This window comes from Saccostrea echinata, unplaced genomic scaffold (assembly GCF_033153115.1).
Source record: "Saccostrea echinata isolate AGI-Se365-2 ecotype Australia unplaced genomic scaffold, CSIRO_AGI_Sech_v1 ptg000002l, whole genome shotgun sequence".
Classification (NCBI taxonomy): domain Eukaryota; kingdom Metazoa; phylum Mollusca; class Bivalvia; order Ostreida; family Ostreidae; genus Saccostrea; species Saccostrea echinata.
Genome location: NW_026889751.1, coordinates 8,633,156 through 8,646,362, shown reverse-complemented (window position 1 = coordinate 8,646,362; position 13,207 = coordinate 8,633,156). Strand labels below are relative to the sequence as shown.

At 33.0% G+C, this 13,207-nt stretch overlaps 2 protein-coding genes across 3 annotated transcripts; both read left to right on the top strand.

Annotated features, from left to right (window-relative positions):
* Positions 1–15: 15 nt before the first annotated feature.
* Positions 16–5,578, top strand: LOC133171736 (syntaxin-5-like). Of its 2 annotated transcripts, XM_061306533.1 has the most exons (10): positions 16–159; positions 761–953; positions 1,633–1,703; positions 1,981–2,036; positions 2,513–2,694; positions 2,985–3,041; positions 3,271–3,349; positions 3,898–4,022; positions 4,309–4,430; positions 4,809–5,578. In XM_061306533.1, exons 2-10 carry the CDS (start codon positions 783–785, stop codon positions 4,966–4,968), a joined length of 1,023 nt encoding a protein of 340 aa, XP_061162517.1. In that variant the 5' UTR covers positions 16–159; positions 761–782; the 3' UTR covers positions 4,969–5,578. The 2 variants fall into 2 exon arrangements, with proteins under 2 accessions (XP_061162517.1, XP_061162523.1); XM_061306539.1 differs by lacking the exon at positions 16–159 and having other exon boundaries at positions 758–953.
* A 3,625-nt stretch (positions 5,579–9,203) lies between these two features.
* Positions 9,204–10,741, top strand: LOC133204022 (NPC intracellular cholesterol transporter 2-like). The gene is made up of 4 exons (XM_061339808.1): positions 9,204–9,279; positions 9,766–9,870; positions 10,284–10,459; positions 10,658–10,741. The coding sequence occupies exons 1-4, from the start codon at positions 9,204–9,206 to the stop codon at positions 10,739–10,741; spliced, it is 441 nt and encodes a 146-aa protein (XP_061195792.1).
* The last annotated feature ends 2,466 nt before the right edge of the window (positions 10,742–13,207 follow it).

The following is a 13,207-nucleotide window of genomic DNA, read 5'->3' as shown; positions in this document are numbered from 1 at the left end:
GCACTGTTTCCGGTGCCGGGCGGATGTGACGTAATAGATTCGTGGAAGATTTGTGCTGTTGTGTCAAAACAGAAAATATGATCATGAGTATCTGTAAAAGTTAAAAAATTAAGTGGAAAGTTCGTGTTTTTTGGTAGTCGGTGTGACGGTCTTGTTTTGGTAGGTAAATGACAAACGAATTTTGGTTGATTTGTACATGTAAAATTTTAAAAATGTTTAGAATGAAGCTAAAAAATATTAACAGCAAGAAGTAACGTTCCATCTATTTTAGGTATAAATTGTTCATTTGAAATTCCCTCAAATGGTTTCATTCTTGTTGAAACGAAACGACATTTATGGATATTTCTATGCCTTCTCCAGTTCATCAATATTCAGTCCCATATTTCACCCGGCCCAGTTCTCTTTTCTTTCATATTGCACATTACCAGGGACCTATGTACTATAGATAGGTCTCTGACATTACATGTATGATTTTCCATTATTGGAATGAATGTAATGCTAGGTAAAAGAACACTTGTTCAAAATATTCACGATATAGACATGGAATATTTATTCACGTAGAAAAAAAATATATTTGACAATTTTTCACACACAATATATGATTCATAATCTGAATTGACATATTAATCCCAACAATATCAAAACTTTATTTCTTCTGAGAGATATCAATATCAGCCAGTTTTGTAAATGGTGTGTTTAGGCTTGTATTAAGAGTGGAATTTTTCCAATAGCATTTTAAAATCATACCCGTTTATTTCAGATGACATCTTAGAACAAGATCAATGATAGCGAGACGACGCCATACCAATTCTGGATCTGATTCTAAACAAAGCAGAATATCCACACAAACAAGTCAGACAATTGTCTCAGAGATTCCAATAGACACAGAAATGTCTTGTAGAGATCGAACCAATGAGTTTCTTTCTGCAGCAAAATTATTACAATCAAGACAGGTATGGTATATATACTAAGTACATATTTTAAGCAAAAGTCACAGAGATTTAAAACAAATTTTACATTATTTATGGATACACACAGAATCCCATTTGTAATTGGTAAAGATTTTTATGCAGGGATTTGTTAGTTTTTCTATCCTTGATAAAGCTTGGAGTATACGTTGCCTCAAGCTGTACTGTTCGGAGTCTGCATATAGCTCTCTCCTACCCAGAACTGCTTGATCACATAAAGTATTGTGATCTTGAGTAAGCACTCCTCTAATACGCACACATGTGACATCACATCATGTTAACCAATGAAAATAATTGTTTCCACTGCAAATGCAATCAACAATATGCAAGTATAAGAAATGTTCTTAAACTGCAGTTGAGTATTGAAAGGTCACATCAAAGTTCATTTCTGACTATGCTTTACTTGCATTGATCAATATTTTAATGAGTTACAAAAGATTCTCTTCTCATTCAACATTTCAACCATATCCCTGGTATTTGAGATATTGGTTTTCAAGAAAATGAAGTTCATCCTTATCTTTTTTTTCACCAGGTTTTATTTCCAAATTGTTGGCAATGTTGTGAAATCAGCTGACATTCTGTCAACAGAATTCTGAGTAGAGAATGCATCTTATTATGTATCAATTAAAACATTCCCATGAATTATTTATTGTATATATTGCAGGGAAATGGAACACTGGCTCACAAAAGAAACCCAGCTTTACGACAAAGGAGTGAATTTACTCAAATTGCAAAGTAATTTCAAATTATTGACAATGATAATAATATTTTTTCATTTCTGTAAATTGCCAAAAAATTGCATGTAAACACGGGAAGATGAAAATATTGCGGATCAATCTCCATAAAGTAAAACTAATATGCATTGCTTAAATATTTGGTGCATTTAAGAGAATTTATTCTATCTATCCAAATAAACAGATTACTTTGATCAGACAAGGATTTTTGATACCCTGCTTCATAATTCAAATATATAATGTATATTTCATTCAGCCTTTGTTTTTTGTCTTTTCAGAAAAATTGGCCGTGACTTAGCAAACACATTTGCAAAACTTGAAAAACTCACCATGTGTAAGTACCATATCAGGGCTTGAAATAATTGATGGCCCGCTGGTCTGGGGCCAGTGAATTTTCAATCTGGGCTAGCACATTGCAGACGGCATGTGCCCTTTGGGTCAGCATTTTTTCATGCATAATAAAATTCATTCACAGTCGGGCTAGTTAACTTGACAGGGTTGTGTGTCCCAACTTCTGATGTTTCTTGTTTTGTTAAGTTGTACATCTAAGAATCACAATAAAAAAAAAATATTACTATGATATTTAGGTTTTGGGCCAGTCTTTTTAAAATCTACTGGCCCCGTGGAACAATGAAAGTACTAAGCTGACCAGTAAAAATTTAAGGCAATGGCCCGAGTGACCAGTAATCAAAAATAATTATTTCTAGCCCTGCATATTAAAGTCAGTTTTTCGAATTTTCTTCATTAAAGTGTTTTGTCAATACATATAACAATGACTTATTCAATTTTATGACTTATTCAATTTTAAAGTGGCTAAAAAGAAGTCTCTCTTTGATGACAAGCCAGTAGAGATCCAGGAGCTGACCTACATTATTAATCAGGACATACAGAGTCTGAACAAACAGATAGCACAGCTTCAACAGGTGGCCAAATCACACCCTAATGCCAGGCACGTACAGAGTCACTCCAACTCTGTGGTTGTGTCCTTACAGGTTAGTAGAGTCTGTGTGTCCTTGTACCAAAGATGTGTACTGTTAGTTATGTCACTCTCCTTTCACTTCCTTACAATTATTGGGTGTGTAGTACAATTAAAGTTTAGCACAATTTAGGATCACAGTCTGATTGGTGCAGACAAGATAAACACTGTTGTATTTATACATGTATCAGATATGCACAAGTTTATGAAAACCAGTGATCAGGAATTAATTCACGAATTAATTATGTCTGCATTTTTTAAAAAAACATTACACAAAATTAATTTGACAATGTCTTCTTTTAATAGTCAAAACTTGCCACCATGTCAAATGATTTCAAGGAAGTCCTAGAAGTCAGAACAGAGGTATGTATACTGAAGAAATTTATTTTCTCTATAAGGTTTTTTTATTCCCCAATGTCATGACTTATTAACAATAAACAGTATTAACTGTGTTGCATGTACATGAATTATTGAATTTGTAGCACAGTTCTTATAGTGGATAATAAATATTTCTTGAAATATTTCATTGAATTTTATGTACTTAAGCCAGCAAATGATTATATTTTTAAGAAAATGATTCGTTATTTCTCAGAATTTAAGGCACCAGAAGACCAGGCGAGATCAGTTCTCAGAGTCCCCAGCCATGTCCAACACAACATACAGCAATCACAGTGAGTTCTTAAGAGAAATAAATTTATTCAAGAGTTTTCAATTTTTGAAAGTTACGTCAATTTCCATGATTCGTATCAGATAGAAGAATTTCTATCAAAACATGAGAATACAGGAAAATATTGCAAAGTATTTCTACTTGAGGGCCTTGGATACTTAATACCCACATGGTTTGTGCATAAAGTGGCTTAATTTGCAGCAATATTATCAAGGGAAGTAACTCCTGGATGTCTGACAAAGTTAACTAAACCTGGAAGTGAAGCCTCCTCTTGTTATAGAACTTAAATTGTTTAGCAAGACATGTCATCATAAATATTGGGTTCAATATACATGTATCATGATTATCAGGATAGTATTGAGCAAAAGATTTGTATTTGTCTGTTTGACTAATGAAATTTGATTTTTTAAGTAAGTTGTATATCAGCTCACCTCAAAACAGAACTCAGCTAGATACTTTTATGTGGATTTTAGATGTAAATTATTGAATTTTTCATCAGATTTACTTTTGATTATAGAAATTATATCTAAATCATATGGTTTTTTCCCACAGGTTCAGTATTGTTTCAAGATGAAATGAATTCCCAGGGTGCCACAGGAGGGGGTGATGTTGTCCTTAACATGGACGGTATGGATAAAAGTAGATTTCAGCAGCAGATGCAGCTGATAGACCAACAGGTAGGTGAAATAAATTTAAAAAAAAAAAAAAAAGACTATGAAGCATTCGGTTGGGTTGGGGGTGGGAGTAAAATGCAACGAACTGTGTATATGAATGAAAAGTTTGATATACCGTGGTCATTGGGTCATTGTATTGGAAACAAAATTCAGCGCTTCATTAAAGTGATAAATTTACCATGATTTTAAGAACTTCACTGAGGATCAAATTTTTTTTGACATATATTGGATTATAGAGTGCTTTCTCTTTCAATCTGAAAAACAGCTTTATTGTTTTCTTGTTTACTAGGATGATTATATCCAGGAGAGAGCAGACACCATGAAGAATATAGAAAGTACAATTGTGGAGTTAGGTGGAATATTCACACAACTAGCACATATGGTCAAAGAACAGGAAGAAATGGTGCACAGGTCAGTAGAACTTAGCTAAATGTGCTCAGAGTACTTGTGGTTAACACATATAAATTTTTTTTTTTTAGCACAACTCAATTAAAGATTCTTAACATTGATTTTTGAGGGAAAAAAAGAACTTTCTGTTCCATGCTAATTTAGAAAAGTGTAATGTTATTTAGAATTATATAGAATGATTTATTTCAGATTTAATATCTTAATTTTATTTTAAAAAGTTCTTGAAGTTCTATGGATGCATGATGGAGTATAATTTTACCTCTCCTCCCATAAATCTGTTCTTATAGTAATTGTACATTTTGTATAAGAAATACAAGTAAATGTATTTTTATAAATCAATTCTTTACTTACATGCATGTTGTGTCACACTTTTCTCTTCAGAATTGATGCCAATACAGATGATGCAGTTATGAATGTGGAAGCAGCTCACAGTGAAATTCTAAAGTACTTTCAGTCAGTGACATCAAATCGGTGGCTAATGATCAAGATATTTGCTGTTCTTATATTGTTTTTCATTATATTTGTTGTATTTATGGCATAAGACACCCCCCCCCCCTTCCCCAAGTATGACCCATGTCATCAAAATCAAATCAGAACTCAACACAAGTAATTTATCCATTGGTAGCAAAAATTTACCATTACATGTATAATCAGTTCGTTTGTGCAATGAAATAAGAAAACAATGTCTCTTACTTTTCATTATATTACATGGTTTACAATTTTATGGTACAGGGAAATGAAATAAATTGAATTTTCTTGCTCGTCTGTCACTGTAGTTGTGAAGGAATGGTTGGTTAATCTTTTAGCTAATTGACATAATTGGTCATTAAGAATTGAAATACTTGATCAGAGCACACGTGTGTAAAAATACTTGGGATTTTTGTGAACAGTATGAGCCACTTTTTCATCCAAATTATTTTACTTCATTTATCAACATTTGTTCCCAACAATGAAACAAAAGAGTCTTAAGAGATTTATTTGTGGTGAAGACATTGTTTTAGATTTCCAGTAACAGCAAGATTTGTGTTTTAATTTATTGAACTTTGTTTGATGATAATATCAGCTCCACATTTTTTTTGTACTGAATTATTAATGTTGTAGCAGTAATTAACTTTATGAAAGCCTATATATGTATAAATTTGGACTCATGATCACTCTTGACTGTTATTATTTTAAATATTTGAAGTAAAAACTAGAAAAGAAGATTACACATTACAGTCCTGTTATATTTCTTGAAAAAGAAGGATGTCCAATAAATATTTCTTCCAAGGGTTAAAAACTGAAATGTATCAAAAAATTTTGTTTTACATCCCTATCTTATACAATATTGTATTTTGCAGACAGATACAGTTTGATATTTCTTTCTTTTGAATTGGTGTGATATTTCTTTCTTTTGAATTGCATTCATTAAATTTTGTTATAAAACTATAAATGCTTCACACCCATTCATCCTAAATTTTGTGCGATAATTTGTTTTTAGAAGGAAACTTATATAGGAGTATGCATACTTCCACAATAAATTCCTTACATATGAATATGACATGTTTTATTGTTTAGATTGAAAATACATGTTAAGAATATTGTATGAAGAGAAGTATTTTTTTTTTTTCAATGAGTCAAAAATATGCGTATTGAATTTTAGTCCAAGAGATTTTCACCATAAATACCATTTGATTGTGTTATGATGAGAAAAAAATTGTAAAAAATGTACATGTATATCTGTTAAAGCTGGTAGTATTTAAAAGTTGAACTTATTTTAATATGCAACATTCATTTGACAAAAAAACTGCAGTACATGTTTATGATATAAAACTGAAACACAAATACAATAGACCAGGTTTTAAAAATCAGTTGTTTTACATGAAAATTGAACCATTTTATTTGGTTGACTTTGTTTTTACAGTAAATTGTTAAAAAGATAATGAATAAAAAGAAAGAAAAAACACAGAATGTACAAACTGATATTCTTGTTTTATTAACAGATTTAAGAATTCGAACTAAATTCTTTAAAGATCATAGTTTCATGTTGCCCTTTTTGTAGGGTGTCTACATGTGCTTTGATATTACCCTAAGAATGTACAGTCAAACCTTGTTATCTCGAACTCCTGGCCGAGAAAAAACTTCCAAGATATCCGAGTATTAGAGATATCCATGGTAAAATACTTAAAGATTAGGTAGTTGGGACTTCCAAATCACTTTGACATATATATTGGTATTCAAGATATCTGTAATTGAGATACCAAAGTTCAACTGTATCAGCATACCAGTTAGACTTATCTTGGTTCAAGCTTAATGGATTTTGTTTGTGGGATCAATATTCTATAGATTTATGCTTGTTAACAGTCACAGTATTTTTCTTATACCTATTTATTGAACTTGTGGCATTCTTTGTCTATCCATTAGATTATGGCAAGGTTATTAAAGGCATTTTGTCATGAAATTAGGTCACAGTGACATAATTCAAAATTATATTAAAATGTCTCCATTTAGAATTATTTGAATATCAGTGTCATATGGAGGTTATGGTTAAACACACCACTTTATGTTTTGGTGACATCAGCATACATGTAGCTTGAAAAGTATGCGAAGATATTAAAAAAAATAGAAAATCCATATGAGGTCAACAGTCAAGGACAGACTGGTAGTTTACAACTTATCATCCTAGGAATGTTGCACAAGCCAAGTACGGGGGGGTGGGGGGTATTATTCTTTTCTAATCCTTGCAAACGTCCCTGAAAGAAGATGGATAGAGATCAGAGTGTCAAGTGGGAGTCATGACATTTTGTGTTATTAAGCCAAGGTTAATAACAAAAGCAAAGCAAAAAAAAAACCAACAACTTTTTTTGCCTAATTAACTAGTAAGTTGACAAGTCAAAGGTCAAGTTCACATGGTTTTTGATGATTCATGCCAAATTGTCATATGCCAAAAGTATTAAGGCAGTGGTTGATCCAGAAATTTTTGAACCGGAGAGAGGGAGTGGGAGGTCAAAATTATTTTGACAAGTCAAAAAAAAAAATGGAAAAGGGGGGCTCAAATCTCATGTAGAGGCTGGTTTTTTCCCCCTCTTCTTTCTTCCTAGGGAAACCTTGTTTCATAGGAGGAAAGTTATTTTGTATAGAAAGGATGACTGCACTTAAGGAAATGCGAAATTTGCGATAAAAGAAACTTTCAAAACAAGCTTTTTTCTTTTAATTGAAGAAATGTTCAACAGTGATTACATTAAATAAAAGTATGTATTGACGGACTACGAATCAGTTTTCAAAAGCGGGGGTCATTACAATTTATTGAATCTCCGTGCGATATAATGTGGACGCCCACTTTTTACTGACTTTATACATAGTCAGTGCATGTTTGTCTACTGTTCTCCGTTTAACAGTGATTATATATTTGCATTAATAATGTGGTGTCAAAAGGAGATTAATAAACAAACATGCGCTCAGAGTTTAAAAGAGGAAAAAAACTGCTTCTTCTTACATGCGATCTCTGTGTTGTAACCAGATGCGCATTTCGAAAATTATGTCTTTTGAGTGATGCTTATGTCGAAACGTTGGAAATCCGAAATATTAAAATTAAAAAAACAAAACAACTTTGAAACCTGAAATTGGGGGGGGGGGGGTGTACCAAAGACTAGAGCCAAATACGTCGAAGGAAATAATTATACAATGTTATATTTGTAGAACTGAATCACGATACATGTATCTTAACATGTAACTCTCTCCATTCATCATATGGATACTAAATGCATAATAGTACACTACAATATATTTACATACGTGTTTTTTTTTAAAATAAAAAAATTAAAAAGGGGGGGGGGGCATATTTTAAAAAGTGGATCCGATCAAACAGTTACATGGTCACCATCACCTTCCATGTGATACATAACGTTATATGTAGTAGTGAAGCAAACTATCAGAACTTTCTATGTATCAATATAGAAAAAAATTGGCTAAAAAAATATTTATTTATTTATTTATTTAATTATCTATTCATTCATTCATTTACTCATCAGGCCCGTAGAACGCGGGAGAGGGGCAGGAGGCCCGTAGAACGCGGGAGAGGGGCAGGGGGCCCGCCCCTCCCCCCTCCCACTTTTTTCTGAGTTTAGTATTTTGCTATAGTAAATTTCCCGGCTTTAGATGCTGGTTGCCCCCCCCCCCTTTTTGTTGTTGTAAGGTCGAGCACTGGCAAATTCCAGGATTTGGACAGTAAATAGTTTTTTTTCTTTTTTGCTTGAAAATTTTTTTTGCAAAGTTGCCCCCCACCACTTGTGGTCAGCTTAGCTTTTTTTTAGCTTGTCAGATAATTTTGCTAAGTCCCCCCCCCCCCCCACATCGTCCCAAACCACAGCCAAAATGTACGATCCTCTCCCATTGTAGGAGAGAGCTATATGCTGATATGCAGTTTTTTTTTTTTTTTTTTTTTTTTTTTTTTTTTTTTTTTTTTGCTTGTCAGATTTTTTGGGGGAAGTTGCTAATCTCGGTGGAGATTCGGCTGGGCTAGATATTTGGTCTGACGCCCACCGACCAAATACCTAGCCCAGCCGAATCTCCACCGAGATTAGGGAAGTTGCCACCCCTTTCGAAACCGTTGCTACGGGCCTGCTCATTTATTCATTCTTTATGACGAATCTATTATTTATTTTCACATCATTGCGAAATATATGGATCCACACCTTGATTTATAAACGGAAGTATTCGTCAATCGTACGACGGCCACGTGATTTGGTCACATGATAGGTAGAAACGAGGAAAACTTCGAGTTCACAAGCGAAAAAAATGAAGCTTTTGGTTCTCTGTGTTGTAACTGTGCTTTTTTCTGTTATATCTGCTGCCATTCCATTTAAAGAATGCGGTAGGTACTGATTATCTAGAAAGTTCCACTTGACATATTTAAAAGATCTATAGATATAACGTTAAATGTTGTGTAGATTTTTTCTATGGTTAGAAATAATATTTTGCTTTATATTAACTCAGTAGTCAGCATGATCAGAACAAAGCAAGTTAAACTGTTAAAGAAATGTGTTTTTTTTTTAACAATATTTATTGTTTCTGGAGATCAGTTTGAAAATGGGGGAGGGGTGAATGGAAAGGTAGAGAAACAGGTATAGATGGTGGACTGAATAAGGCATAAGGGACTTGAGGGAAGGGGGAAAGAGGAAGGGTCTGGGGAAAGGAGTGAAAGAGGACCATAGAAGCCCCCTTAAAAAAACATGCATAAAGTCTGCTGTTTATTTATGCACCTAAGTAAAATAAATTAAAAACATTGTTCTCTCTTTATCTCTCTCAGTGTACTAAACAAATTGTACAATTTGGCATGTCAGATTTCTTATTTTGATAGATAGCAAAACACATGTGAAGGGTGTCGGTGTTCTTGGATGCACTGTGGCACCATGCACTCTGAAAAGGGGAACAAATGCTACGATTGAAGTGGACTTTGTTGCTGGTCAGTATCCTTTATTAAATAAAACCTACATGCATATATTTATAAGTGTATTTCTATTATACATCTCTATTCCATGGATGCATACATGTACATACAGACACACAGACTGAGACAGTAATAAAATAAATTAAGTCTATTTAATATTTTACAAGCAATACCCATACACCATACACATTTTCAGACTTTTTCATACATCATAAACAAGTTTTGAAAAGTAAAATATTAATTTCATTTGGTGGTGTGTTAGTAATTTGTCTAGTGTATTTATTATATTAAAGTATGCCAGTTTATTATATCATTTTAGAAGTTTCACTATGAGTAAGTTCATCATATGTATCACATAACTGGATATCTATCTGTAATGTATAGGTTAGTTTGTGAAATTTTAAATGATTGGAAAATGAATTTTGTAGACACAGCTGCCAAACAACTCAAAGCTGTAGTTCATGGTATCATTGGTGGGGTGCCCATTCCATTTAATCCCCCCAATGTAAATGGATGTGTAGACTCAGGAATCACTTGTCCAGTGGTGGCTGGAAAAAGCTACAAGTATACCAACAAAATTCCAGTTCTGAAAGATTACCCTAAGGTATAATAAATAATAAAATGCACAATTTAAATATCCAAGCTAAGTAAACCTAGTTTTCTCAAGTCAAATGAGCTCAAACTTCACTATGGCTGAGTATAATTGTACCTAACCCTGAACAAAATTTGGATGGATGACTAAATCAATTTTTTTTTCAGATCAGTGCTTGTTTTTAAGTTCCCAATCTATTTTATTTTTTAGATAAGACTTGTTGTGAAGTATGAACTTGTGAATGAAAATAGCCAGTCAATGTTTTGTGTTGAACTTCCTGCTCAGATCCAGTAAGAGATGGAAGTCTGCATGTACACATGCATGCATGAGCATAATAAGTATTTTTTTTTTTTTTTTTTTTTTTTTTTTGAAAATCATGTTGATCGAATCTCTATGAAGAACAGCTGCTTGTTATACAAGTCAAGAAATAAAAGTCCACACTTTGATAGTATGTCTTAATTCTTGTGTTCAGTTATCTAGAATGTATTCCAGATTCACACTACTAAATGATTGTAATAAGATACTTCAATCAATTTTAATGATATTGAGTTATATTAAGGTAAATTTTGCCAAGTACTTGTACACCATTGTAGTATTCAGTTATGCTAAGAAAGGCATGGCTGCTATATAAAGCTGAATGTAATACATAATGGAAAAAGTCTGAAATGTATATGGTGTACGAGTATATATTGCTTGTAAAATATTATATAGACTAAAGTAATTTTGAAATACCAAATTGTACAGTGTGCATCATTTTGTTGTTTGATTGTTTACTCTCTCTTTTTAATAAAAGCATTCTTATTTTTTATGCATGTTAAAGATCTGATTGTGTCTCATTATTTACTTGCTGTTTTGTTTTCAAGCCAACATTTTCCAGGTTTTAGAAATCAATTTACCCCCCCCCCCCCCCCCCAAATAAAAAAAAAACCAAACAAACATTAAACAATTTTTAAAACTTTTTTTGTTGGAGGAGGGTACCCATGATTGATAGTTGAATTTTTTCTTGTTAAAAAGTGTTTTTTGATCTGACATGCATTTGTAAGGTGTTATTTCTCCATTTGGTGCAAGCATGTGTGTATGTGTGCTTCCTTTTTATAACAAGATTTATCCTGTAAATGTGTAAAATATTATCACAAGTTGTTAAAAGGTACTTGAGATACTTACATGTTCATGTACTTAATTTAGTCAACCATTTGTTTTTATAACTATTATTGAGTCATCATTCATCATAGTAACAAGCTTTAAACCAATGAAAAAGGTTGTTATATGATTATGTAAGAGAAGGAGAGATTGGTTGATGCCTCTGTGATTGACTTTAACTTTTTTTAGTCATATACTTGAATTCAATCTCATCTTTGTTTTCTAAATAAAAATTAAAAACAAAGCTGTATTACCTTTAATATTTTGATGTTTTTCTTTTAAAACAGTATTCATTGAATTTGTGTGCAGGAAATTAAGACAGTTGTCTGAAGAAGCTTTAATAATTGAAAAAAGGCATATTTTATGACAGAAACTATGTAAAGTGTATTTAATTAATTTTACAGAATGTTGATGCATTATTTAAGAGATATATTTCTGAAACCAGAATTAAGAAACGGCCAAAACCATCTGTCAGGAATGAGTTATAATACCCACTTTACTGTTTTACTTAAGTCTGGAGTCATTTAAAAAAAAAAATTGATTATTCACCAATTTTGTCTATGACAGATTGCTTGTGTAGTGCACACTCGAAGTAAAGTTATATAAAACTTGTCATTTGTTGAATAGTATGTACATGAGAATTAGAATACTTGAAAAGCCCCAGCTGTAGAATTAGGATATACAGAATATGAAACTTGATTGCTAGTATATGTATCCCACCAAAGTAACATCTTTGCAAGTACATGGAACATAAGGCAGAAATCAAATTTCCATTAAACATCCACATGAAAAGTACATGTATACGATTTTTAGGTCACCTGAGTTTACTCAGGTGACCTATTGCTATCTGTTTTCATCCGCCGTGCATTAACATTTGAACATTTTCAGCTTCTTCTCTGGAACCACTGAACCAATTTCAACCAAATTTGGCATATAGCATCTATGGGTGCAGGGGAGTAAAAATGTGAAATTCATGACCCCTACCCCCCTGGGGCCTGAGGGGTGGGGCTAAACTATCAAAATTAAAGCAATCTTTAAAAATCTTCTTCTTTACTCCTGGACATCAAGCAGTCAAACTCTTGGCATGATTGTAATAAGCATTGAGCCCTCTACCAAATTGTGAAATTCATGACCCCAGGGTCAGGGGTGCTGGGGGGGGGGGCTATATAGATCATATAGTGAAAGTGCATTATTTCTTTGAAAATCTTCTCTGCTCCTGGGTATTAAATAAACTTACTAAGTACATAGTTATGAAGAGCAAGAGTGCCTCTTCCAAAATTTTGAATTTCATGGCCCCAGGGTCAAGGGTTCTTGTGTTAGGGCGGGGCTCTATTGATTATATAGTGAAAATGCATTAATTCTTTGAAAATCTTCTTCTCTGCTCCTCAGAAATTGTGAATTTCATGGCCCCTGGCTCAGGGGTTCTGGTGTTAGGGTGGGGCTTTAATGATTACATAGTAAAAATGCAATAATTCTTTGACAATCCTCTCTTTTTCTCACCGATGAACTATGAGTATAGTAATGACGAATAAGGTTGCCTCGTCCAAAATTGTGAAATTTATGGCCCCAGGTCAGGGGCTCTGGTGTTGGGACAGGGCTCTGTTGAATATATAGTGAAAA